At 46.0% G+C, this 27946-nt stretch overlaps 1 protein-coding gene and 1 pseudogene across 7 annotated transcripts in view; one reads left to right on the top strand and one right to left on the bottom strand.

The window, feature by feature from the left end:
- Window positions 1–586: 586 nt before the first annotated feature.
- LOC136638862 (testis-expressed protein 47-like) lies at window positions 587–19122 on the top strand (annotated as a pseudogene).
- Window positions 19123–19777: 655 nt separating this feature from the next.
- Window positions 19778–27946, bottom strand: part of ARHGAP44 (Rho GTPase activating protein 44) — a 114292-nt gene continuing 106123 nt past the window's right edge. For 3 of the 7 annotated variants that reach the window (XM_066615059.1, XM_066615061.1, XM_066615060.1), the window contains 3 exons: window positions 27358–27735; window positions 24956–25007; window positions 21068–21154 (listed from right to left, as the gene is read on the bottom strand). In XM_066615059.1, the coding sequence (XP_066471156.1) occupies window positions 25000–25007; window positions 27358–27735 (386 nt within the window). In that variant the 3' untranslated portion in view covers window positions 21068–21154; window positions 24956–24999. Of the gene's footprint in view, window positions 21155–24955; window positions 25008–27357; window positions 27736–27946 lie in introns of all 7 variants that reach the window. The other 4 variants (XM_066615065.1, XM_066615066.1, XM_066615063.1 and 1 more) reach the window with 4 other exon arrangements.

Genomic DNA, 27946 nt, shown 5'->3' with positions numbered 1-27946 from the left:
CAGCTGCTGAGGGCTTCAGTTTTGTTCAGTGCAGAGGCAGAAGAGGAAGTGGAAACCATTGAATTGGCAGTAAGACACTCGTCAGTGAATCTGGGGAGTGCGGGTTCAACAGAGTGCCAAGGACAAATGCCAGGTAAGGAGTTGTGTTGGCCAAGGGTGTCAGGCTGGCCGAGGTAAGCAGCGTGCTCCAGCAGACTGCCCTTGTGCTATCAGTGCCAGCAATGCTGTTTGCAGAATCCAATACCTCATGCTGGCCTAGGATATTTTTGAATAGTACCCTTATTCCACTGTAGCAATATGGTGTCGTTCTGCAGCCATGTTGGAAGCTTCTGCATGGAGCTGTTCAGCCAGAGTGGCTGCTTTATTCCTTGTGCATTCTGGTTTGTGCAGTTCTGTCTAAACTCTGCAGCTGTGTTGGTAGCCCAGCTGCATACCGCACTCCACTTTCACAGACTTCCAGGGAAAGGGGGTGGCCCCAGCCCCATTAGCCTACTGACACAAGCCAGTCAGGCATTCCCTTCCCAGGCTTCTGCAGGGTGAGCTTGGTTGGTGGTGGTGGTGGGGGTGGCGGCACAAGTAATCTCCCACTCCCTGGGGGCTCTTTTGTTAAGCCATTGCCTAGCAACCGCTGCAGGAGTGAGCAAGCCATGGCGTCCTCCCCGGCCCACAGCTTTTTATACGAGGCAGATGACTTCACCTTTGAAGAGAGGAGTTCATTGTATGACCTGCAGCTGGAGAGACTGAGACAGAACGGGAAGGTTTGTGCTGGGGTGAGTGGGAGAGAGACTTTCAGGGGCCCCAAATGCATCTTGGACTTCTGCTCCATGCACGCTAGCCTCCCTTGGGCTTAGCATTGAAGGGGTCCTCAGATCCCTCTTTGCACTTGTAAGAGGTGTGGATGTGAATCACCACAAGGTTGCTTTCAATGAGCAAAGGAATTCAGACAAACACTGTCATTAATTCAGAACTGGACTTCAAGCATCTCTTGTTGTTGTGTTGCATGGACCCATTCCATCTTTGACCTGTCTTATCCATCACTTCACCTGTTCTGTCTTGACATGGAGAGGCAATGGAGCCAGCCCAGTGACTGCAGGCTCCAGATTTTGCCTCTGTGCCCTGGAACCACACTCCACTCCAGCTGTAACTTAAGAGTTCTATCTTACACATTTCTACTTGGAAGTAAGTCCTATTCGGCTCAATGTGACTTACTCCCATATAAACATGTTTAGGATTGCAACCTGACAGCACAATCCTATACATGGAGGCTAGACTAGACTCAGCAAATCCAAGGAAGGTAGATTTCCCAAAATAGGGATTGTGACTGATCAGACTAAATGTTCCAAACATGCTCAGGTCAACACAGAGAAGCATTTCAGCACCAGTAATCTGATGCTAACAAACAACAGAGAATCACACTGTTAACTTCAGACTAGCATTGTCAATGGGCTCTGCTCTGGGTCTCAGAATTGCAGCTACCAAAAACTTGTAGAGCAGGTTCCAGTCCTCCCCACACCCTCTGGGTTTATACTCCTGTCACTTTTTCCTCTTAAAAACCCCTGAGTGTGCAATTGCAGTTGTTGAGCATAAGGACAGGAGCAGAAGTTCAACTCTTGTTGATATTTGTGTCCATGGAGAGTATGCCATTAGCTGTCCTACATATTCTCTGAACCTTGCATTTTCTCTCCCTCTCTTTCACTTTCTGCAATTTTTTTTGAGAAGAAAACAGAAGCAAAATAAGGAAGTGATGATGGGGTGTGTGGGAGGGGAGAATCCAGTGTGAGGATTGGGCTGATGGGGATACTGAGGCAGAGAAGGCTGAAGGGGAAGAAAGTTTTAGCAAATAACTGAGCTCCATTGATCCCCAATATCTCAAAGGATAGATGGATCCCAAGTAGTTCAGTCCCAAAGCTACTGAAGATCATAAGCTGTTGCACTGGATGCAAAATTGTCCTTCTTCTGTCATGTACTTGGTATGGGAAATTATAATGTACTATCCTGGATTTGGCATACCTGATTTCCCTTCTTGCCAATGGATGAGTAAAGAAGTGCTTTTACAGTTTTCTAGCCCTCTAACTTGAGATAGAGGATAGAGAAGAAGATAGATACGCAGAAGATAGAGTTTGGCATATACATAGACCTCAGGATGATTTGCAATAGATCATGAAGGGGTTCTGACTCCCAATTGTTGAACAACAGCAACAACAACAAAAAAAGACCTTTCCTTGTTTAAAAACAAATAGGCTACTGAAATTCCTGATTTATGTAGCAATTCCCTGGTGTGGCTCAAGAGGTGCAGTAGATAATTGGCTCCACTCCCAGATCCATTACTTTGCATATGTCTCTGCCCCGAGTTATCATTTGCACCTCGCTCCAGTCAGTGGACTTCCAGGTTCTAGGAAAAAGCAAATTAGATCCCCAAACCCTGCAATCTGCCAATATCTGCTCCATGTTGCATCTCCTGGCACACATACGGTATATCCCCTGTACGTCTTTTTCCAACTCTTAGGCTGGAAACCTGGAAAATCCCCGTCAGGTCTTGCAAGTAGGGGCATCTCAAAGGCATTTGGTCCCACAATCCATAATTTTTGTCCAGGGCATAATTTGTGAGCAACTTCTGTAGAAGCAATGTTTTTATCGACACATGTACATGGCCTAAATGAGCAAAAGTGGGAGGAAGTCTCTGCAATTTGGCAAGCGTGTCAGGAGGAGGAGGAGGAGATAAACAGCCCAGTCCAACCTAGGGCTGTATGGCCATTTACAACAGTAGACCACGGTTCTGTGTATTGTAAATGGCCATATGATGGTGCGTGAAGAGTGGCAGTGGTGGCTATTTTGTACCTGCCGCCACAAACGGTGGTGGTGAAAGAGGCCTGATGCCGGCTACTTTCGGCAGTAATGATAAGTAGGTGCTGGGGTAGGTAATAGGCAGAATGGGGCAGGGAGGGGGGAGAATGGGGGAGTTCCAGGGTGAGAAGAAGGGAGGAGTGGACAGGAGGCACAATATGGGTGGATCCTGGTGAGATTTAGTTGGGGTTTAATTAGGATTGGGTTGAAATTGTGTTATCGTGGGCTCCTTAGATGCAGTTATGCAGCCTGGCCCTCAAAATAAACTTGCCTATGGGAGCCCTCAGGGCCAATCCAAGACCTTTTGATATCTGAAGCTGCATGCCAAACACTGCCTCCCTTTACCCAATGGTGTACCAGCCTCTGTTGCTCCCACTCGGCGATATTCTAGCTCAGCACTCTCCTCCCACATTTCCTCTTCCTTTCTGGTCCCCTCTTCGTTTTCCAAACCACGGAGTGGAAAAGCAGTGGAGACAAGTAGATGGACAAAGATGAGTGCCCCACCACCACCAATTTGCTGCTTGGCGACCATTTTAGTTGGCCTCATGTATGGGCTGGCCCTGGGGGCATAATCCCAAGGTCTAAAATCATTGACCAGGCTTTAAAATATTCTCCAAGTGCCATTGCAGAAGCAATGCTTCTGAGTAACCAGCATCTGTTCCCTGATAAGTCATGCATGTGTCTCCCCACAGATGGGTTCAAAGCAGCTTCTGCATCTTAGGGCGCAATCCTAACCCCTTATGTCAGTCCTTTCCAGCCAATGGGACATGTGCTGCATCCTGCAGTTGGGTGTCATTCACAGAGGCCTCCTCAAAGTAAGTGAATGTTTGTTCCCTTCCCTCAGAGCTGCATTGCCCTGATGTCAGTGCTGGAAAGTGGGTTAGGATTGCCCCCTTAAATATGTATCAGTAACCACTGAAGCCTCATCAGTGGGTAGAGGGTAGAGCCTCCATTTGCCTGAAGATTAACATCCACAAGGTCGCCAATTTGAGGCCACCGGCACCGTGCGACCTTGAAGCAGCCGGCAAGCTGCAGCTGAGCTGTTCCATCTGCTCGGAGCGTGGGAGGATGGAGGCCAGAATGTTAAAACCAGATCGGAGTGTAACACCTTGAATGTAGTGGTTCTTGAAAGAAAGAACCTTCTTTCAATTTGTAAAAATCCCTGCATGGATTTAATAAGCCTGCCTGTGTAAACCGCCTTGAATAAAGTCTTGAATAAAGACCAAGAAAGGCGGTATATAAATACTGTATATATATTATATTATTATTATTATCTGAGACCAAAAAGAGCTTTGGCATTAATGCCTCCTTGCAACTATGAATGTAGGAAAAAGTCAAATGATGTGGATTTCAGGGAATAGTCCAGCTTCTTTCTCTCAATGTGTCACTCCTCCCTGCACACATATTTCAAATGCCATGGTAAGGCCAGAGCTGGGAAGTTAGATGTAGTGTGTTGCCTAAGCAACAACTGCCCTTTCTAGCTACCCTACCAATGGTGAATGCCAAAGGACAATGCAGTGTTGAAAGCCAGGTAAGCTGCCTGGCACTGCTCCTAAGACACAGAGGACTTCTGCTTGTCAACAAACAGCCTTGTGTGTTCAGAAGCCAGCCTCACCATCAGCGCAGAGTGTAACTAGAGCTCACCTGATTAATTCATTGTGCTGCCAGCTCTGTCTCTCGGTGTCAGGCTTTCTGTGGCCAGGCAGCAATGTTGGGGTTTAATGCAGGCCCCTCAGCAAAGAGAACTTACAAGAAAGTCACTGAGCTGTGGGAGAAACAGGAAGCATCACCTGAAGAGGAGGAGAGGACAAACTTCCTCGAGCAGCTCCTCCATGAGCGGACGCACAAAAGTAGCACAGAGAAAACAGTAAGTACTAGTGAGCAGAGCTCCCATTTGCCTCTGCTTAAATTCCCCACTTTGACTGGGAATGAGGGGGCAGTGCTTTGAATGTGAGGTGCACATGAGCTGGAGGGAAAGGCAGCTGGCACATTCAGAAAGGCCTTGGCCCCTTGCTTATGAACCATGAACAAGTCTCCTCCACAGATGGGTGCTTCTGCAAAGAGCACGGTTCCTGTAAGGAAATGAGGGAGCCAAGAGCCCAAGCCTGAGCTCAGCGGGCACTGTTGCAAATGTGCCATAAGGCTACTGCCGGGCGGGTGCTCAACCTCCACTACTTGGGGAAATAAGTGGAGGCATGGGGGGAGATGGGGGCATTCTGGGGAGGGGGGAAGTGAGTGGAGGGCGGGCGGAGGGCAGGGAGGAGGTGTTATGGGGAAGGAGGAGGCAGGGAGAGGGCATGGGAGACATACCGGAGGGGAGGGAGCAGCGAGGGAGGGAGGTGGGACCAGTGGAATGACGCTCCACTGGATCCAAAGCCTCCGTGTCGAGCTCACCACCCAATATGGAGGCACTTGATTCACTGCTGACCTTTTGGTTGGCGGTGAGTAAGTAGCCCCATTGTGGGGCTACTCTGTTTACCCGGGGGAAGGAGATGAAAGTTCCCTTCTCCTGAGGAGCCACCCACTGATGGCTGCCCAAAGCACGTCGAATGTGGCAGCAGCCATTTTTGGCACCCCAGCACCCGGGACAGCTCTGGATTGGGCTGCAAGTTTCCTATTTATTAGGTTGTAGTATGATAAAATAGATCACATAGTGCAGCATTTGTAAGTCAATATTTGTCAGCTTATTTAAATCATTCTTAATTAGCTCCAATAAAACTACACCAGGGCAAGTCCACCATCACCTTTATATTCAGATTCAATTGAACCACATTTTCAGAAAGAAACATGATTACTTGTCTTATAATTCATGTTTAATTTAGCAGGTGCTAAATACCAACAATAAAATTCTTTATAAAATTTTTAGTTTGGATTGATGCATGCAGATTTCATAGCTTCATTCTGAAAGAGCATTCTCCATCCTTCATTTGTCATCGTTTGTTATCTACTTTCCCATCTAATGTTTAACTTTTAATATCCTAAAGATCTTTTGCAACAGAATATGGTTTAGGTAGCATTTCTTTCATACACTTTGCTATTACTATTTTTTTTTCTGAATTCTTAACATCAAGTTCTAAGTAATTGATTGAGGGCCCAATTCTAACTAGGCTTTGTGATATTGTACGATGGTGTGCCTTTATGACATTACAAACAGCGTGACCCCAGTGGCTATTTCGGGACACCATTGCAAATAGTGGCAGTGGCCTTGACATGCTGACATCGAGGGTGGCTTGTGCCGAGGCAGGTAAGCTATCATGGGAGGCTTTCACTGGTGCAAGTGATTTTTCTGGCACAAGCCTGAGTAGCACCATTGCAGCTGCTGGGCCTTATCCCGGGACATGGGGACAATTGTCCCCTTACCTTGAGGAGACCAGTGTTACCAGTGATATGGATGGAATAATGCAAGGAGGAAAGAGTGAAACAACCAGACTTGGGTGTGCCCAGGTGTGGATCTTGATAAAATTACAAATGATTACAGGTAAACTTAAAAACAAAACCAATGCCCTAATTGTGTGTTTAAATCTGTTCCCTCACTGTACTTACTCCAAGGGCAACATGAAGAGTCCAGCACACCCCTCTGACCTCAGAGATGGTTGAGAGTTGAGCCACACATAGCTGCAATCACTGAGTGAAACAAGCTAGAACACACCCAACTGGCTGATTTGCAGCCACCTGGGCATCCCTCCCTCTGACCTGGTTTTGTGGGCTTGGATGCCCAACAAGCTGACTACGGCTATTGCCCAGGCTGGATGCCAACAAGGAAGACCTGGCATCCACAAAGCAACCTGTCTGCTTGGCCGCATGGCCTTTCTGCAATGATGCTTATATCACAGTGAAGCCTGTTTCCTATGTAATCTTAAGCTGAGGCTTTTCTGAAGGGAAGTTGAAGGGAGGAAAGAAGGGAGAAAGGGGAGCTTAATCATCACATGGTCAATTCCCTTAAGTTTCCTGTACCCCAGGGAACACAACTAGCCAGTGTTAAATTGCATGTGTTTCAAATGCAAGCAAGTAGGAAAGTGGCTGTGGCCAAGCTGCTGCTGCTAGTGGTGGTTTCAATGTTTACTGAATGGCTAGAGCACCTTCAAACCGAAGAAATGCATAATCCAATTAAAAAATGATCCCATGTATATCCCAAAGGCAGCTGCCCAAATGACTTTCCTAGTCTGGCACAGAGAAAAAGTGTCCCCTAGGTGACCTTTGAACCAGTCTTCGCATGACCAAGGACTTGGAAGACTAAGTGGAAGACTCTTTTCTTAATTAAGTGTGTATGCATGACTGAAGAACAGCAGGGAAGGCGATCCATAAAGCAGCACACAATCATCTCAGAAGGAGGTGTCTGGCAGAACCCTGGAAATACTGTGTGTCCTTAAGAGAAGAATGGACCACTGATTACCACAAGGCAGCAAACATCACAGATTTATCAAGTAAATTGTCAGGAAGACCTTAGTTCAAAGCAGGAGACTCTTCAAAGGAGAAGTAATTGTTGGAGATTTGCATTTTAATCTCTCAGAATACATGACAAGGAGAATAAAAAAAGAGTTACTATTGGCCACATCCAGAGAAGGGCTTTACTGTGCTCAGGAAGAACATACAGCTATTACTAGCAGAACAAGCTTCATTTTTATAACATCCAAGATGGCATATTTTTTGGTTGTATGTCACAGCATGCCAATTTTAGCTCTCTTCTGTGTGGAAAACAAGACAGACTTCTTTGGTTGCTGCCATTAATAGTGAAAACTAGATGCTTTCTCTTATTTTCTTTAGAAGGCTCTTCTTCACAGACTTATTTTCTTGGCCAAGATATCTCCAGACCTGGCTGATAAAAGGGATTTGGCTGGTAAGGAGAATTCTTTTCCTGGGTTCTTCAGTAGGATGTTTTCTAAATGGCAGAAGGTTCTAGAATGTGACAGATTAATGGAAGGGTCTTGGACTCTGATAACCATGCGCTGTTCCATCACGTTGGCCACACTAGTGGCTGGTGCTGCAAATGTCAGTGGGCTTTCTTTTGTGCTGTCACATGGAGAAAGTATTCAGCTATTGGGAAGGGGCCCTAGCTCAGTGGTAAAGCACCTGCTTTGCATGCAGCAGGTCCCAAGTTGATGTCTTCAGGTAGGGCAAGGAGAGCCCCTCCCCCATCTTTCTGAAATCCTGCATAACCACTGCCAGTTAATGGAGATGATACTGAGCCATCCAGTACTGGACCAGCAATCTGCCTCAGTCTCAGTCCTCTGCATATGCTTGTATAGTTCTTGCTCCACAGCATCTCTGGTGGCTTCACCTGCCATCCTCTCCATCCTACAGGGAAATTTTCATTTTGTCTCACAGTGTGAAGGAAGAGTCACCAAAAAGATTGGTGGTGGTATAACTCATTACATTACCTTTATTGGCATAAAAATAAGCAATTGCATACGAAGTCATAGAACAGAGAGAAAAAGCTCCTCATGAGGAGCTCTAACAGGTCACACCAGCTAACATTTACCTTGACTGTATTACATAATACAGTCCACATGTTGCAAAATTATGCTCTGGGCTCCAGGCATTGCTGTCCTCCTTTGAGTGACTGGTTGTAGATATATCGCTGTTGACTGCACGAGATCCTCACCCTTGACTATAACGCCTGTTCAGACCTTGCTTTCCCATGTTTGATCTCCATGTGGTGGTGGCAGAGCAGGCAGCAAGAATGCACCATAGCAAGACCGTTGCGCTCTGAAGTGCCCATAGAATTTGTAGAAACAAATGCTGTGCCCAGGGAGCGATTCTCTCTGTGCTCGGGAATGCTCCAGATCACAGGGAAAATCTGTCCCTTTGTACAGCATGTGCTGTTGCAGCCAACCACTGTATATGGGGAGGGCGGCGCTTCAGGAATGCATCAGTGCAGTGACAGGGCTTGCTGGAGTGCTCTTACTGCCTCCTGTCACCATGTGGAGACAGGAGGGGACGGTCAGAAAAGTAGCAGCAGGTTGTCCTGGCAGGAAGCATTAATGGTTGCCTTGTTTCTCCTCAGAATACTGGGAACAACTGTTTGGGAGTCTGCAGCGCTACTACTATCAGAGTGAGCCAGTCACAGGCCTTCTGTTACTGTATCCCACATGCATTGTCCATGTGTTGGAGGTGAGCTCTCTTTCTCTCTCTCTTTAGAAGGTATGTATGTATGTAGCAAACAAAATGCAACCTGTTGAGATGCTGCTGCAGTGCACAGCCAGGCTTCCTCATAGGTTGCCCAATAAGTTCTTCTTGCCCAGCCCTTCCATTACTTTCCTCTTGGCTGGAGCTGGGATTTTCCTATATAAATCCCATCTCTTAGCACAACTTATTTGTCTTCCCAGTCCGCCATTCCAGTTGACTCTTCTCAGCAGAAGCTGACTTGAAACAGCAAATTCTGATGACTGGACAGAGGCTGGAGGTGGAGACCAGAGTTGGAGGCGGAGCCAAGTGATTTGGGATGGATCACATGTCCAGTGGTTTGGGGACAGATCAGGGCGATGGAGCTGCTGGAGAGGGGGACCCAGAGAAGGGCCCCACCAAATGGTGCCTGAGAGTCCATTCTCACAGGCTTGCTCTTGCTCTGAAGTCCTCACTGCAAGGGCCTTGCCCCAGCTGCCTGTGCTCTATTCCAGGGCAAGGACAGCTGTAGAACTAAACTTCCTTATGGGAAAATCAAAGTGTAGTCTGTAGTATTGAGTGCATTTCATATGTGAGAGAGGGGGCAAGTCAGAGTCATTCCCGAATCTTGGTTTCAAAGTTCCATGGGGAGGCATCTTTTTCCGATGATCTGCCCCTTCCCCTTTGTCATTGGACTCTTGGATGTTGTGAAGTCAAATTTTTGCTATTTGTAACCATTGCAACAAAAGGCTGAGGAATCTTCTGCTATAGTGAACATTTCAGCCCAGTGATTGCTCAGTGGCCCAAAAATGTTTTAACCGTGAAGACTTCCTTTAATTTGGGAACCTGACTTCCGAGTTCTGCTCCTGCCATTCCCGAGCACAACTCATTGCTCTTCTAACCCCATCTGAAAAGACTGTTGGGTGGCTGGCGGTCTGGGGCACTGCATCTCTCTCTGCAAGGCTTAAACCTGCCCCCCTTCACCTGTCATGTGCACCACAAAGGTACAGTGGTTCATGTTGTAAGAATGGAGTCCACATGGCACTTTTGAGACTAGCTGCTGCTCTTTTACTGGGTCTTCATCTTTCTGCTGGTGGCAGGCAGGTTGGTTGGAGATTTTGCAGCAGGTCATTGCATGTGGTCCTCCATACAATCTCGCTAGCATCCTCCTCCAGGCTGTGGCCTGCACAGCTGAGCACATTATCCAAGAGGCAAAACAACTTGATGTTCGCTACACTTCTATAAGCATCCTGAAAATGAGCATCTCTAGTGGTTGTGTGTTTTGCCAATTTTAGTTTTCAGCAGGATTTTTTTTCTCCCAGTCATCCAGTGATGTGCTGTACTCTGTCCTGCGGGACTTGAGAGACATGGAGCAGCAGCAGAGGTGAGTCTGTGGCAGTGATGCCCCCTCTTCAGGGATATATGCTGATTCTCAGTAGAGAAACTGCTAACACAATGTTTGACGCACCACTGGCACCTTGATTTTGGGGGGCTTTCAACACTAAATCTCACACTGATAATGTTTTTGGTGGGGGAGGAAGGCTAAAGTAACCAAACTGAATCAGCATCCAGCAGGATAGGAAATGCCCTCACAGAGCCCAGAGTAAAGTGGGGAGGGGGGGTAATTGACGCATGTTCACTGCACATTTGCTGAAGCATCGGATAGTGTGTTGACTTGCATGTGTGACTGAGCTGTCATCAGAGCTTTTATGTCACTTCCTCCATTGCAAAGTGTTGCATTTGGCAGAGGCAAGAGTCCCCAAGTCCTGAGACACTGTGTGATGAGAGATATTGTGATGTGCGTATGTGCCTCAGAGAGGTAACAAAAGCAACAAAAAGTCTTGTGGCATCTTAAAGAGTAATCCATGGATTGGCATATAAGCTTCCATGGACTGTAGTCGTCCTCATTAGCTGCATGTCGGGTTGGGGAAGGTGGTGGTCCTCCTCTCTTCCCACCACTTTTGTTACAGGGGGTGGAATGAAGCAGACTCTTGGCAGAAACTGCCTCCTGCTCCATGTTGCCTCCTGGGAATACTTCCTGTTGCGTCCTGGCTGATGCCAGCAAGCAGGACAGCTTGTAAAATGGCCCTGGAGGAGGAAGATGACTGCCTGCTGCTGTTGCTCCCCAGTGAGGGATCCAGAGCCCAATGGGGAGATGGCAGAGGGGAGCAGGCAGCAGCCACCACCTCTTTGATTCCCAGGTGCTATTTCACAATTCTTGGATGCTCCAGTTCACAATGCAGTGTTGGGAGGCAGGACATCTGGGAACTGCAAAATGGCCCGGGGGGGGAGGGAGGGGGGAAGAAGGTCTACCGCTACCATTATGTCCCAGCCTCCCCCATTGCCCAGTAAACATCCCTTTGGACCCTGGCTTCTCAGGGAATGGTGGGAAGCAGTGGGTCTTCACTGTCTCAGGTATGGGCTCTTGTATGGTCATGGGCCCCTTTAGAGCCATCCCTTCTCTCTCCATCCACATGGATAATGGGAGTAAGAGAATAACCACTCCGAGTAGGTCTGTGAGCAGGCCTTCCTTCCTTCCTTCCTATGAGGGGCTGGACCAAGAGGGATGGGTCCTCTAATGGGTCCTGTCAAGTGAAGGCTAAGCTGAAAATCTTATTCCTGATGTATTTGCTTTCCATGTGGACAGTTGGTTTGTTTTGTCTCCTCTGCATGCCTTTACTGCCTGTCTGAAATGATTCTCACTCAGGCCAATATGCTGATGTTGCACAAGAGCGAATTGTTTGCCTACAGCCATGCCTTCCTGTACAGCAATTGAAGCAAGTGTCAATGTTTGGGTCTGTTTCAGAGTGCTGGTCCAGGATGCCAAGATCCTTGTCATGTCCCATAACCTTCCTTCCCGACTCTTCCAGCATTGGAATTACAAAGTGCTGAGTGTGACACAGACACACCTGGACTATGATACACCCAAGGAGTCAGTGGAAGCCATTATCACTGAGTGTCTCACAGCACTCTTGAAACTTGGCCAGCACTTGTTGAAGTATCCCAAGGTATGGCACAGGCTGCAAAGCAGCACCCAGTATGGGCTTTGGGGTGCTAACACTCAGCTCTGCTGATATCTTTGCTTCTTTAGAACTAGCAGCATGCCCATAAGTATGAGACCCCATGGAATCTCCCCTTGGCAGAGGCCAAGCTGCCCATTATTAAGGCTGTTGTCTCAGATGTGGTGGCACAGAGCTTCCTAGATTCCTCCTGAGAATGAATGGCAGCCAGGATTATGCTGCTGGATGTTTTCAAGGAGAGTTTGGTGCCAGTAATGCTTTGAGAAACATTGGGCGGACTGCAGGCACAACCCCTCTGTTTCTCAGCTTTCCTATGGAGGCTGCCTTTGCCTTTGAAACAAAACCTCACACAGCTCTTTTCCTTTCTCTTCAAGAGACCAGCAAGCAGCATAACAGCACTGCCCCTAAAAGGGTCATTGATGCAACACTGATGTTTTGTGATAGGAAAGAATCACTCAGACTACTTAGCAGACATTCCCTGCTGCTTTGTAACACCCTTGTTTCCCAATACTGGCCTTTGGGGCAACATGGTCACAGTGCCACTGTTGCCAGCTACCCTAAGCGCTGCAGAGTGGGAGGGAGATGCTTGCACTCAAATATTCTGGCTTTTTCATTGTGTTGGCCTGCCAGTGAACCAAGTTTTGAAACAAGCGGGCAGGTAAGCAAAATACAGTGTAGGATACAGTGCAGGTATGAATGCTCCTTGGGGACCACAGCCTCAAGCTGTCTTGGCTTCTTATCTGGCTTTCAGAGTCCCAAGAATCTCCCAGACACCATCCTGGCAAAGGTGACAGAGCTCATTGTTCCACAGGACACTATCTCGCACCTGCTGGGGCATCAGGAGTTGCTGAGCCCTGCTCAGTACCTGCAGCTTTATGACTCTCCTGTCAACATCCTGATGGACTCCGGTATGGGCCAACAATGTCAGACTAGGGACAGAAGAAGAGTGGGGGGAGGGGGGAGGAAGGCTCCTACTTTCAGAACCCCCAAAAGCAAATCCCCTACAAGGTAGAAGGGGAATGTAGAAACCAGATCATTTCTCCAGTTTCTATGGGAGGTAGTGGGTTCAAACCACTTTCACATTTTTATATCACCCTTCTTTCAAGGAGCTCAGGGTGTACATGGTTCCTGCCCTCCTTTTGGCTTCACAACAAGCCTGTGAGGTAGGTGAGGGCAATAGTGACTGGCCCAAGGTGACCCAGGAAGCTTCATGGCTGAGTGAGGATTTGAACTTGGATCTTCCAGTCCCAAGTCCAAAACCACTACCATCCTGGCACCTCACCCTAGGGCACCTCATGATTGGCTGAAGCTTATGGGCAATGGAGAATCCAAGGCCTCCTTAGCCCAAACTCAGGCAGGGCCATCCAGACTTATCTCCTGGTGATGAGAAGGAGCCCCAACCCAGCTGCTATTAATTTTAAAAAAAAGTTAAGTCATGGATCTCCCCTGCTATAGTCTAGCTAGTGTCTCAGTGAATGACTGAAACGTAAAGTATGCTAAGCCTTCAGTGCAGTAGAAAAAAGCCATGCTGCACCTGGTGCTCTCTCTCTCATTAAAGAAATAGTTCTGGGACTGTATATGGACAAAAGGCAACAGCAAGTTAGGCTTCTGGATATCATGGGAACGTTCTTCCCTAGGAAGGGTGAAATAAGACATCTGTGTAAGAACTTTACATGCTATTGGCCAGATGAGGTGATGCAGAATACAGTGGTCTTGGCTTCCTGGCCCAGTTGTAGACCTGTCACCTACGCCATTCGGGGGGCACAGGCCTGCAAAATGCCACCCCCCCCAAGAGACTTACCTCTGGTACAGAGTCTTTTGTGACATCTACAGACCCTTCAGAAGGCTGTTAAACAGTACTTCCATTTTTCGGAAAACCGGAAGTACTATAATAGCCCTCTGGAGGCCTCAGAAGGCTTTTAGAGCATCTGGGGACATAGTGCAGGGCCTCCCCAGCCCTTATTAGAACTCCGGAAGGCAAGCAGAGGCTGTAGCAGTGGCACCACCCTCACAGGCATGGCACCCCAGGGCTTCCCCCCCCCCCAACCTCCTCGGCCCACCACTGTCCTGATCCAGTGAGAATTTGTGCTCTTGACCATGCCAAGAAAAAGCAGTAAATAGTTTCTCCTTGAGGAGGGTTTAATTTGAAATCAAATGTTGCAATTATATGGTACTTATTTTGGTTGAAGGGCTTGTGTTTCGAAGCGATGATCCAACCTCAGTTTAAGTTCCTCATGCACTGAAACAGGTACAGTACAGAGAATTCTATGCTCTGTGCATGCTGGCACTTGCATGATGCTTCCTACTGCATGACTAGAGACACAAGTCACCCCAGCCTACGCTAGACTAACACCACTTACTGGGCCCAGAGCCCTTCTAGCCACTTGCCTCATTAACAAGTACTGCTGGAGGAGCAATAGCTTTTGAATGCTACTGTTCTTTTGTCATGCTCATTGCACCAAGCCAAGCATAAGCTTGTGTGAACAGGAAATCTTGCTCAGTACAGAGGTTTTTCTAACAGTCCTACTGTGATGTGAGCACATTTTTCTTAGCTTCGGTACAGGACTCAGCATAGGCAGACCCCAAAAAAGGTGGTTTTGATGGATTAATAAGATCCAACACGTTTACAAGTGTAACTAAATGCGTTGTAGGAAGAAAAAAATGATACAGGCTCCTGGTTCATATCTACAGTGGGGGGCATGTGGGAATTCTGGCACTCCCAACATTTCCTCTAATGCAGTGGTTCTCAAACTTCCGGGAAGATTTACTCCTGAGGATCACTGTGCTTTTTTTTTTTTTTTTTTTACAGGTATTCATATACCACCTTTCTTGGTTGTCAGATTTCTCCTCAGACTTTATTTAAGGTGGTTTACATAGGCAGGCTATTTAAATCCCCGTAGGGATTTTTACAATTGAAAGAAGGTTCTATCTTTCAAGAACCACAACATTCAGATGTTTCTTTCTGATCTGGTATCGCATTCTGGCCTCCATCCTCCCACGCTCACAGCAGATGGAATAACTCGGCTCAGCTTGTCAGCTGCTTCAAGGTCGCACGGTGCCGGTGGCCTCGAACTGGTGACCTGTGGATGTTATCTTCAGGCAAACGGAGGCTCTACCCTCTAGACCAGACCTCTGGCCCCCTGCCCCCACCCCTTAAAGGGAAGGGGCATCTTTACACAAGCTGCTGAGTTGCGACCCACCAGTTTGAGAACCACTGCTCTAATGAGTTGAAGGCAAGCTTTTAAGCTCACACACGTGCTTTCAAAGGAGCACCTAAAATCTGTGAAGAACTAAAGTGTTTAATATGACTATGGTCATTGCAGTGAACAATTCCTTGAAATGCAGTCAGGCTTAAGAAATCCTAGATCAATCTACATAAAATTCTAAATTTCTTTAAATTCCCTCCATTAGATCAGCTGAGAAGACTGATCTTTGTCCTTGCCTTCTCTTTATTTCTTCACACAAGCTGCTGCTCTGAGGGCTAAAATCATGTTCACTCACTAACTCTGCTTATGGAGGTAAGGCAGGTACTGCACTGAAAAACTTAAGGACTCATCTTGCTACTTCTTTACTCATGAGTTTGGAACTATTGACCTAAAGAATTCAGGAGCAAAGAGGTGCTGACCTGCAACTGCTGTTCTTGCAGCAGGCATACATTTGGGGGTTGTGCCAAGTTGTTGCCAGTGCCCTGGGACTCTCACACTGGAGTGAGCCTGTGCATTCTCAAACTTACTATTGCAGACACAACGGAGAACCAAACTCCAATTTACTCTTGCAGAAGTATTTAACACTGATCATCTTTGCATGTGCCACCACTTAAATGTATGTCCTTCTATGGTGAGGTTAATATCTGTGCGCTTTATGTGCTAATACACATACACACACTCTTATAATGCTCACATGATCAGGCACCAACACCTATTGTTATATATATTTCAACCTGCTTAAAACTTATAGATGATGCTGATGGTGGGCATCAACATTTAGGGGTGGCAGAAATTCCCAGATATTCAAATACTCAACAAGCAGCTGATCCTGAGAACACATTAGTATTTATGAACATACTGCTATCCCATCTTTCGACCCCCAGAGCTCTGGAATGAATGCTTGTCCATGCCCTGAGCACTAAGCCTGCCTCGTCAAGATGCAATCCTCCCCCCAACTCACAGCAGACCATCTAGCTCAGAGGTCCAGCAACAAGAGGCTCTTTGAATATCTAACTTCTCATTTCTTTCCAAACAGAGAGAGTGTGGCCTTCGCCAGAGTGGGTGAAACGACATTTTTAGGGAGTTGCAGTAAGAAAAGCGAACCTGCTTGCCATCATGAAATAAGTAGGAAATGCATTTGCAGCACCTCAGATGCAACTGGTAGAACATCAAGACTAAATCCTTGGGCTGTGATGAGACTGAGCCATGCCAAGCGATCACTGGGTTGGAAAGTTAGGCGGAGTCTAGTTTAATTCCACAGATTGTGAAAATAATCTCTTTGGCCTTCTCTAGAAGTTTTTGGCCTTACTCAGTTTCAGGATTCATCACCTGTACATTGAAAATTTCAGACTGAAGCACAGGCTTGTGCATTCTTTTAGTTTGACAGCCAAAACTAAGCTTAACTGCCCGGTAACAGCCCAAAGCAACTAGGAGCAAGTACAAGTAATTGTTCTCTTTGGTGATCACATGGACTCTCGCTTACCCTGGTGATTAACGGACAGATCTTGTTGCCTGAGTGCAGCTATGTTGTTTATCCAAAGCCATAAGTAGTGCAAAACAACACTGTTTAAGCACTCAACCTGTCTCTCATCATTCATCCCCTGTAAATACATCTGTACTACATCATGGAAAGTGGGTATTTGTTACCTCCACATCCTGCGAAGGATTACTTTTTGTCACTTCTGTTCTTACAGCCAAGGTAGTCTTTGCCCAATTTCCTTTTAGCAACTTCAACTACTGGGTCCAGGGGTTTCATGTATTTTGAAAGAGCTATTGTATGGATGCAATACTTGATGTGGAAATAGGGTATCTTACCATACTTCTGCAATCCTATTATTTCTACTGTAACATATGGAAAATATTGTTTCATACCGTGGAAAATTTTAAAATTATCCTAAAGGCCAATCTGTGTCTGTTCTTCACAAGGGAAAAGTGAATAACCAGAGGGAAGTATATACAGAGCTGTCCCACCTAGGACAACTGAGTCAGTCACCTCAGAAAGCAGATTGGCAGAAGGTCCCCACTTGCCTCTGCTACTGTGCTTCCTCCTCCCACTCCCTAGAATGAAAAAGGAAGAGGAGTGCATGAAAATGTGTGGAGGAGAGCAGTGGGCTAGCCAAATGTAGGCTGGCACATCACCAGGTAAGGAGAGCACTCAGCAGGCCCCCTCAGGTGCCAGAAGTCTTGGGTCAACACTGAGTATATATGCCTGCATAGAGATCCCACTGGGTAAGAGCAATCTTGAAAGGTAAATTAATTGCCATGTTACTTCTATTACAATCAATCACCTCAAATAAGAGCCATTTATATATATATGGCTTGCACAAGTTACTTGCAATAATGAGCAAGAAAGACTTCAATTCAGAGAGCAGCAGCTTCTCTGCCACAGAAAATGATAGTTACTTCTAATCCCACCCCCCACCCCCACCAGTAAAATGTCCTTTACTGCTTCCAAGGAAGTTATAGGACCAGGGGGCAAATTGCCAACCTGGGTCTGACTGAGCGCTTGCACTGGAAATTAATACAGGATAATTTCAAAATTCAAAGCACACCTCTTCCAGTGTTTGACCTTTTCCTTTTCAGCTTGCCCATCAAAGTCTGTAATTGATCTGAATTGAGTGTTTTAGGGAAGTATGATCTCTGTTGGATTCTACAAGCAAGGCAAATGAAAAGAGCACATGGCTCAGTTATGCTTCATGTCCCCCTTCTCTGCTTATTCGAAAAATGTATATCCTGCCTTTCCCATGCCGAAGCAAATGCCCAAGGCAGCTTACAAAGTTCCATAATAAATGTACAAGCTTCCACTGCTCAGAGAAAATGGGGTATGCAGATCTCACCCCTCCAACACCCATGAACACTAATTCACTTTTGGAGTACTTGGCTTTCGCTTCCCATGTTAACAATAAGCTGCGGAAAAACAACAACAACAACGACAGTATTTATATACCGCTTTTCAACAAAAAGTTCACAAAGCGGTTTACAGAGAAAATCAAATATCTAATGGCTCTAAATCAAATATCTAAAAACAAGACACACCATATTGTCCTTTTCTCTCAGTTACAAGGTACGTTAGTAATCCATCCTCCATATGGTGCAGCAAGACAGGGCCTGTTTATATGCATCGACATCTGCAAAGAGTCAAGTAACACTAAATATTTGGGGTACAAGGCTGTGGCCAATTTCACTACACCCAGTCTAGGAAGAACTGCCATTTCCATGACCTGTTCAGAGACTTCCCCTCCCAACATATACCTAAGATCCAGAACAGATGGGAAGATGCAACAACTGATCATAAAGCCATCACCTAATTGAATTTGCAGATGCCTCTTGTGCTAATGAGTTACATGCTTTGGGCTTTGATCCAAGGCCCTTCTGAGACAGTAGGAACATTGACACTTGGGATGGACTGCAAACAAACAAGGAAATCCCTGTGGAGTGAGAGCAGCTGTCAACAGTGAGAACATTAGGCTTCAGGCAGATGGGCCCTGGGCTGCCACCATATCCAAGGAATGGAAGAAATTAGACCTCTTCATCTGCCTATAATGTCATCTGACCTGCAATTGCTTTGAAATGACACAACATAAGCAACGTTTGGGTGGTCAAACCTGTAATTAAAACTTTTAGCTTTTTTTTTTTTTTTAACAGTTAAGCAAAACTTAGTGGAATGGGTTGCCCTTATATTTCAGTTAAAATGTTTTCCACCTTGTTTTGCAAGGAGTAAAGGACTGGTAGAAGGTCTCCTTATGCCTAGGACAGCATGCCAAATTGCCAAATTATCCAAGGATATGCCAGCCTCTGCTCCTGCCACCCTCCAATGTTTTAGCTCAGCACTCTTTCCCCTCCACATTTCCTCTTGCGTTTTCAAACCAGGGAGCGGAAAGCAGAGCAGCAGTAGTGGGGGCAAGTTGGCGGCCAGAGATGGGCACCCCCACCTCTGCTGCCTGAGATGACCACTTTGATCAGTCTCATGGATAGTCCAGCCCTGATGGAGCAAGCCAGTTAGGACCTTGAGAAAGAGAGAAATGCGAGTTGCAAGAGTGATGTGTGAATTCATTCCATTGATTCATTTCCACCAGCAAATTAAACTCAAACAGACAAGAGAAACAGAGATACCACAGAAGTCATTAACTGTACTTTAATGAGATCATAAGTTGGGGGAAGTGGGGGGGGCAAAAATGGAAAAAGCAGGAGACTCCCTCAGAAGGAGCTGCTCAGTGCTTGGGTTGGGTCTATTTTGCCATTAGTTGAAGATGCAGCATGAAACACTAATGGGCCATTAACCCCTGGCTGAGCAGCAAATACATCACATGATCAGAGTGGGGGAGAACAGCTGGAATACCTTATTTTTTAAAAATAAAAGCCTTCCTGCCTCTTCCATTTTGGGTGATAAACAGCACATTATCACAGCCTGTGGCAAAGCGAGAGCATCCAGACCTGCAAAACTGCTACCAAAAAACAGGAATTTGAGACATCATAAATCTGAGGGGATGTTGTGTGTGTGTGTGTGTGTGTGTGTGTAAGGAATAGGTATAAGCATTTAAATTTACATTGTACATTTCATACACCAGTTCAGATGGAATGGCCCCAAATAAACCAAATATATATATATATATATTTATAGACTTTATATATATATACACAAATATATATCTATCTTGGCAGATATATATATATATCTCATCTCTTTCTAAAAGGATAAAAGGTTACATCTGTCTTTGCATGCACAGCTGAAAGCTCCGCTCTGCTCAGTCAAACCCTGGGCTAAACTCTATGGGGAGCTGAAATCTGGCCATTCTAACACACCCTACTGGTGGAATTTATTGCCCCTTTCCTGGTCATCAAGGCAGGGGAAAGAGCCCAGCGTGCTGGTGAATGGGAACTCCATGTGGCCAGATTCCAGCTCTGACATGACACTGTAAGGGATAGGCTTGGGAGCCCTTTTATTGCTAATCAAGTTTCTACATCACCATGTCGCAACTACTACCCTCTCCCACTTCTGACCACAGCCAAATAAAGAAGTGCGTTCCTCCCAGTAAAAATTCCTCTTCATCGCCCTTCAGGGGCTTCACCCTGCCAGCCAGAAGGAGTCAAATAGAAAAGGGTAACAACAGCAGTGACTGTAGAAGATCCCAGAAGGCTGAATTCCCTTTTCCTTTGGAGACTCACAGATACGCAGTCTACACTGCCCAAATGCCTTTGCCACGTTTCAGAAATCAGACATTCATGGGTTAATGAGGAAGGACATTGGTTCACACTGTTCTGCCTCCCTTCCAAACAGAACCATGCACCTTTCCTTGGCTAGCCTACAGGGGAGAGAGGGATGAACCAGCACTGATGAAAGCAGAGCTGGGAGAAGGAAGGAAGGACCAGCTGGAGCCACAGCTGGAAGGAAAAGGAGCAAGAGATACTGCCAAGGCCTGTACACCAAACCCAGTGAGTGTTTTCTGTGGAATTCCTCAGTGTCTCAGTCTGCCACCGTTCATCCCCTGTTCTTGTTATAAGGCTGGAACAAAATGAATCCCCACTGAGGGAAAATGGGTTTTATTTTTCTGTAATGGGTCTGAAAGCTGGTAAGGGAGATAAATAGGCACCACGTCAAAAAGGCAAAGTTTGGATAAGGCTAAACAAACAGGAAAAAATAAATTAAATGGAAGTTGCACCAGCAACGCCCTTTGCCACACAGACAGGCTTAGCACCAGGCCCATAGGGCTGTCAGTCTCGCACAAGCGGCCGGCAAGTGGAACTCCAGCAGAGACACCCCTTGACAAGGTCCCAGGACACGTCTCCTTCAGTAGTGTTCACGGGCACCGATATGTACAAGAGAGGGCCAAGGGACTTTGTGTCATAGGGCAGTGCTTTCCGAATCCTCCTCTGAACTGAGTTTTCCTGGTACCGAGTTTCTCTGGACTTGGCCCAGTGGGTCCAGCTGGTGTGTGGCATCAACCTCTAAATGGATGGAAGGGATATCAAGGTGGGCAAGATCTGCAATCAGGTACACAGAGAGATCGAAAATTAGCATGCTGTTCATGGCAAAGTCTGCCCACCCGCACGCATACATGTGAAACCAACAAAGGAGTTGAAGATTTCATTTAGCAGTTAAGTACAATTCTCAGAGCCTAGATGCTGTTAATGCCAGAGAAAAGGGATGTCATAATATGGTTTTGGTTTGCACCTTTTGCTTTGACATTCTTCAAATGTCACTGCTCATTTGACTGAAATTCAGCACCCCATTTCTGACTCCTGGATGATTCTTAAACAGAATTCAGTAACCACTTTCTGGACTACAACAGCAGCCGCTGTCCCATCATGTAGCCTCAGGTCAAACTCTCATTTAAGTTTGTCTTAAATACAAGTTTGAAAATAGCTACTTGTCTGAACATGAGAAAAAAAATCACCACCAAATGACCAGGCAGGACACGAGAACTTGATTTTGCAATCAGGTGTGACACAAGTGATTTACATGTGTACTGGCAGGAGCGTTTAAAATGTACGTGAATTTATTTGCAAGGTTGCTTTACGAGTCTCTAAGAAAAAAATATCCACCCCCATCTCACCTGAGTTAGAGGCACCAAGAATGAGAATCTTCAGCATATCCTTTATCCTAGGCTTAATGAAAATGGGAGCCTCTAGGGAAAACACCTAGGAGGATATTACTACAATGCCAATAAGGCCTGGAAATTAAAATCTTTGTTCTCCCAAAGTGACAAGTATTTCATCTCATTCAATATCTCAAGGATAGTTCTGCATCTCCCATTTTCAAAATTATTTTTTAGTTTGATGGCATAGTATCCCTAGACTTCTTACTAGAAACAAGTGAACCCCCTTCTGCACATGTGATGGGGATATAAAGAACATGCAGACTTTAGCTCATAAGTGCAGAAATACTCCAACTGGAAAGCATTATAAAGCATTATAAATATGTATAACTAACTCTTTCAGGGCACAGCTCCTCTTGAAGTCATTGATGGCTTTGACATAGGTGGTTGGACCTCAGTTCTGAATTTTTGATCTTGCTTAATCCAGAGCACCAGGAGGTGGCGATGAATGGAGAAGTTTGTTCTCGTTTAATACTAGCCTAGGTTGCCAATACAAAGGGTCACTTTTCAAGATCTGAAAAGAGACACCTGAAGTGTGTTTGCTGTGTGCCTCCCATGCTAGTGTTAGGAGATAAGATCTGAGTTTGTGGAAATGGGTAAACATACATCCAGGAACTAAAGTATATAAGTGTGTCACTCCTTCAGATGTTGTAAAGTTCAGAATATATCTCCACAATGGACATCTGCCAAGATACCTCTTTCATATCATGTGAAGTTACTCCATGGTGATATTTAAAGTAGTGGCCAAAAATGGCTGGAATTGAGAAACAAGTTTGGTAATGTTATAAAATGGAAGATTTGGAAAACATGCAGGCTTTTATATAGAGGTGGGTTTACTTAGTTGTAAACACAGAAAAGTATCTAATCCTATGCATGTCTACTCAGAAGTAAGTCCCATGGGACTTACTCCCAGGAAAGTGTGGTTAGGATCGCAGCCTAAATTCTTAAGAAATACAATGTTCCATGCATAACCATGACCTATTCCAGGAACTATGTAGTAAGACATGGTGGCTATGGCATAATGTTCTGTTCCACTTTTGAAGGGCGAGTGGTTCTCACACGTTTAGCATGGGGACCCACTTCTTAGAATGAGAATCTGTCAGAACCCACCAGAACTTATGTCATGACTGGAAGTGACATCATCAAGTAGGAAAATTTTTAACAATCCTAGGCTGCAATCCTATCCACACTTACCCATGAGTAAGTTCCATTTACTATCATTGTTCAAAGCATATATAGGGTAGCCTGTTAAAAGTACAGATCTGTTACATGTCCCAAAATGCAGTCACATACAATGCTAGCATCAAGTCTAATATATTAAAAATAAAATATTGAAATGAATGGGGACCCACCTTAAATTAGCTCTTGACCCACTTAGTGGGTCCCAACCCACAATCTGAGAAACACTGATTAGAGAATATGGGGTATGCTGGGCACAAGGTTTGCACACCTCGAACTTCTTGATTAACAAAAATAAATTTGTCTAAACCCCTTTTGAATCCATTACTGTATTACTGACTTTCACAACATCTTATTGCAGGAGCTATACCAAGGGAGTTGAAAAAGCTTCCAATTTTAAGCAAATTTAAAAAAGATGGCATAAGCATGTGAGGGAGGAAGGCCTAGTGCTGGAGGATAAACTTTTCACCATTGGAAGAAGAAAAAAATCAAGGCTGTGCAACATGACTTGATTGCTAGTGGAGTCCCTTCTGAAGGGGTGAAACACTGACAGAGTTCCTTAGCAACTCACACAAAACTGTGAATGCTAAGCTGGCAAGTGAAATATTTCACATTTGCTATGGGGAAAAGTCTTAAAATCTTTTGGGAAGGTGAGGCAGGCCCCATTGCCCCAATAGCCTTGTCACCTGAAGTCCATGCTGGACATCCCCATGTGGGACCCCTGAGATGAGACACAGTACTATACTGGTGCTGAAATACTCCTGCACATTGTTACCTGCACTGCTGAGCTTGGAACAACATAGGTACAGTATTTCACACCAGCAGTCAGTGACATCAAGACAGCTGCAACTCTGCTACCTCTCAGCAATGCATAAACACACTTGCGAGACCCAATTTTTCTGATTTGCATTGTTTCCCTAACCCTCCTTTTGGTCAGGATGTAGACTGCCTGCCCTTCACAGGAGAATGCTACCCACTGAACTGGTTTAAATCATGAAAGTGTTTTCATAAGTCACTACTTTGCCTGCAAGTCTAAGGGTGCAATCCTAACCCCTTATGTCAGTGCTTTCCAGCACTGGCATAGTGGTGCCAGTGGGACATGTGCTGCATCCTGCAGTTGGGTGTCACTCACGGAGGCCTCCTCAAAGTAAGGGAATGTTTGTTCCCTTAACTCGGAGCTGCATTGCCCTTATGTCAGTGCTGGAAAGCACTGACACAAGGGGCTAGGATTGCACCCTAACATGAGAGTGGTTTCTGCATGTCTATGTAGAAGAAGGGAAGAAACCTGCACACCACTGATCTATGATACTTGTACCACAAGCACAAATCTCTCCCACAATACCATTTCCCACAGAGTGATTTCTGAGAGCACTCTCATGACTTAGAAATGAGAAAGCAACTCCTGGGCAGGGGGCAATTCAGGAGGCCTACATTTTAGCAGAGCACCACACTGTAAAGACTACTATTCTTAAAAGGCAACAAGAGAACCCCTCAGTTTGTGAGTAGTGGTATATTCTCTCTCATACTTATCCTTGACTTGCTCCTGGGCTGCCCATTTGGCCTCATCCACAGCAATGAGTGCCATTAATATGCATTAATGGCAATATCATGACATCCCTTTGGAAAAGAACACATGGAATGGTAGAGGGAGAGAGTCACACTGGTAGAAGGGGCTAGCAGGATAAGAGCAGGTGAATCCTGTGGCTTGGAAAGGAACTTGTTGCATGGATTTAAACTGCCTGCCTAGAAAGGGTGCTAGGCATGAAGGCCAGTGGTTTGGAGAAGCACACCCCCAAGTTTACTAATAACCTCATTATCAGTAAGCTTGGGACAGGGTAGCAGGCTCGAGCAGCCATGCAGTTCTGGGTTAGCGTGCCCCATGCAAGGCCAGCGAAATGGTGAATGGTGTCTTGGGGAACGGAAGTGACAGTCACAGGTCAGGCCAGGGGCAAGGGGGGTGGCGGTGGCGGTGATAGCAGCAGGAAAGAGGGCAGGGACTCCAGCTTACCCTGAGCATTCCCCTCACACCTATCCAATATTGCATCACGTGCCTCAAACAGCTGCAAGGACACAATAATAGGATTGGGAGAAAGGAACAGAAAAGAAAACAGCAGCAACAAGACAAAAGTAGTACACAATGAAAGTGCCAGTCAGAGAAGTGCACCTGCCTGTCTTCCTAACTATCAGCGGGAAGCTGGTGACACAAGGTTATCTCATTGCTCAAGGGGCAAACCTTAGAAACAAAAAATGTCCCTTCAGGTTATACAGGAAGACTGGCCAGTTATTGTGTAAACGCTGCAGCAACGGAAGCTGCCATTACCTCCCATTTTTTGGCTCCTCCCTCTCCCCTCCCAGACGAGACTCCAACAACCACATCCCCGCCGGGCCAGAGGTCACAGAAACACCTCAAAGCCTAAAATCAAACAGCAAGTCGAAAGCAGACGTCAACTTGGAGCAGGGCCAAAAGGGTAGCAGAAGGAGATCAAAATTCCCTCTGTACACCCACCTACCTCAGGCTTTGACCTGCCCTGAGGCAGCCCGCAAAGCACCCCCTTCAAAGTCTTGCCATGGCTCGCAAGAGCAGAAGCTGTGGGCACACAGATATGGAAACCCAGGGAATAGGATTCTGCCCAAAGACAGACTGAAATTATCAATTTCATTTTGTTTCTCTGCTTTTTAATTGAATTGGAAATTCTCAAGTTCGCACAGAACTGCCATCTGTCAGAGACTGTTTATGGCCCCCACGAAAGGCCTTCCTAGATAGTGTGGTCCTCCAACAGCAACAAATTTTCCCTCTCTTGGCAATATTTTACTGCTCCAAGTGGTTCAAGATATTATTACTCCAAGTGATAGCCCCCTTCCATTCACAAAGGAAAAGCAGTGGTCCTTGCATTCCTATTGGGAAAAAGCCTTGCTGTGGCAGAGTCCTGGGGCTGTTTAATTTGCAGGTAACAGAAGTGTGGACATTACCACTGGAGACTGTGAATGCATTGGTCTAAGAGACAAAAATGGGAGGGGGGAGAATGGCACTTTTTTTAAAAACAAAATTCACAGCTGTGCCTTTTTGGAAGCCCTGCCAAAGAGAGACTTGGCACACACATGAAAGTAATGCTGCGTGTCCGATTCCGGCACAATGACCGTGTTGACAGAAAAACATGGGGTGACAGTCGCACTTGCAACAGAACCTCTATTTTCTAGAAACTGCATTTGGCCATCAAAGTGATATGAAGCAGTGGCTTGGTATGCCATGGCTGGAGGAGTTAAGGCAGCCATTTTCAACTACTGTGCCCTGGCACACTGGTGTGCCATGAGTAGTCCACAGGTGTGCCACAGGAATTTGGGGGAAGGTCATTTATTAATAGGGCCAATGGGAGATGTGTGCCCCCACTGGCAGCATGGTGTGCCTTGTCAATTGCTAAAAACCTGGTGGTGTGCCTTGACCATTTTAGTGCCTTGGCAGTGTGCCATGAGATGAAAAAGGCTGAAAATCACTGAGTTAAGGGCTAATAACAGACATGCAATATCCCTAGTTGTGCCTCGAAAAGCCCTCTTTTTTTTTAATTAAGAAGTTCTTAATTTAAAAATAGTTAGACTTTTTAGTTAGTTAAAAAGTCTACAGTACCCTCAACTCTCACATTCATTTTCCCTCAAGGTTCCTCTCAAGCAGCAAGCAACTATTTATTGATTATAAATTTTTATATCCTATCTTCCAATTTTCAATAGCATGCTTAAGCCAGCTAACATCATAAAAGAAAGGTGGTGGAAGTTGTAACATTTTAACTCTAAAGTTTCAGATCAACCACTGTTTTGTCAACCACTCTGAGCACAAACCCTCACCACCAACCACAAAAAAGCTCAATTACCTCAACCACAGCTCAGTTCACCTATTCGTTTCAGCCTAAACTGTAGGTTTCCTTCACCCAAGTAGTGCCCCACCCTGTCAAGTGGTTCTGCCTGCAACACATGCTTCTGTACATGTTATCTTGTTTAAGAGGCAGTGCCACTTGCTACTTGAGAAGTACATATTTGCCAAACACCAGAAATGATGAGATCTTTGTTAATGGAGTTAAAATGGGAGATGGAGCACAGCTCAGCTGCTGCTTCACCATCAAAGGTTATGTGACAGGCTCCTGTAGGGTTATGTGAAAGGCTCCTGTAGGGAAAAAAAATGAAAAGACAATGACACCAGGAAAGTGCACCCTTTGTCTTTTGAATTAATGATGGTTGCCCTCCTAAAACCCTGGTTTTGCACTGGCTGGCTGTCTCCACAGTTTGTTCTGCTTTGTGGAGCCTGTGAGCAGCGGCACATTAAGCAAAAACCTAGAGACTTGGACTCTCCATAAGTTATTATCTTCCCCTGCTAATAATCCCGGCACTCCATTGTTATTCCCTTCTCCTTCACTTTGTTACCTGTCGACATGCTCTCCCCAGGGGACATGCCGTCTAGTATGGTGTGCTCCACGGACTGCGGACTAGATCCAGATGCATTTGACGTGGGTGGCTGTGGAGGTGGCAGCGTGGGTCTCTGTCGTGGCTTGGGGGTGGGCCGGATTTTGGTTAAAGTGCTTGTCAGGGAAGGAGGAGAAGACAGGGAAGGTGCAGCAGCTGGGGAGAGAGGGCCTGAGCCCAGGGAGTAGCCTTGTGGGTAACTCAGTCCATAGGGTGATGGAGTGCTTGGTGGGGTGGGAGACAGGCTGGCAGGGGATGGCTGCCCTGTTGGCTGCTCCGACATACTTCCTGACTGGACAAAAGGAACCTTGGCAGGGACTGGAGTCAGCTTCTTTGAAACTGTAGAAGAGAAGATGAGACAGAGAGAGCAGAGACAGACACAGTTGAGTGCCATTTGCCACTGGAATTCTGGAGAACTTTTTGGTCCTGCCTTTCTGCCTGCCTCAGAGTCCAAGCCAAAACTGGCCCAGCGCCAGCACTGGGTGCCATAAACATGCCATAAAGCATGTTTATGGCACCCTAAGAGTACAGAGCACCAGCGCTGGGCCTG

Source organism: Tiliqua scincoides, chromosome 2, assembly GCF_035046505.1.
Source record: "Tiliqua scincoides isolate rTilSci1 chromosome 2, rTilSci1.hap2, whole genome shotgun sequence".
Classification (NCBI taxonomy): domain Eukaryota; kingdom Metazoa; phylum Chordata; class Lepidosauria; order Squamata; family Scincidae; genus Tiliqua; species Tiliqua scincoides.
The sequence above is the reverse complement of the archived record's forward strand: the minus strand, read 5'-3'. Positions and strand labels throughout refer to the sequence as shown.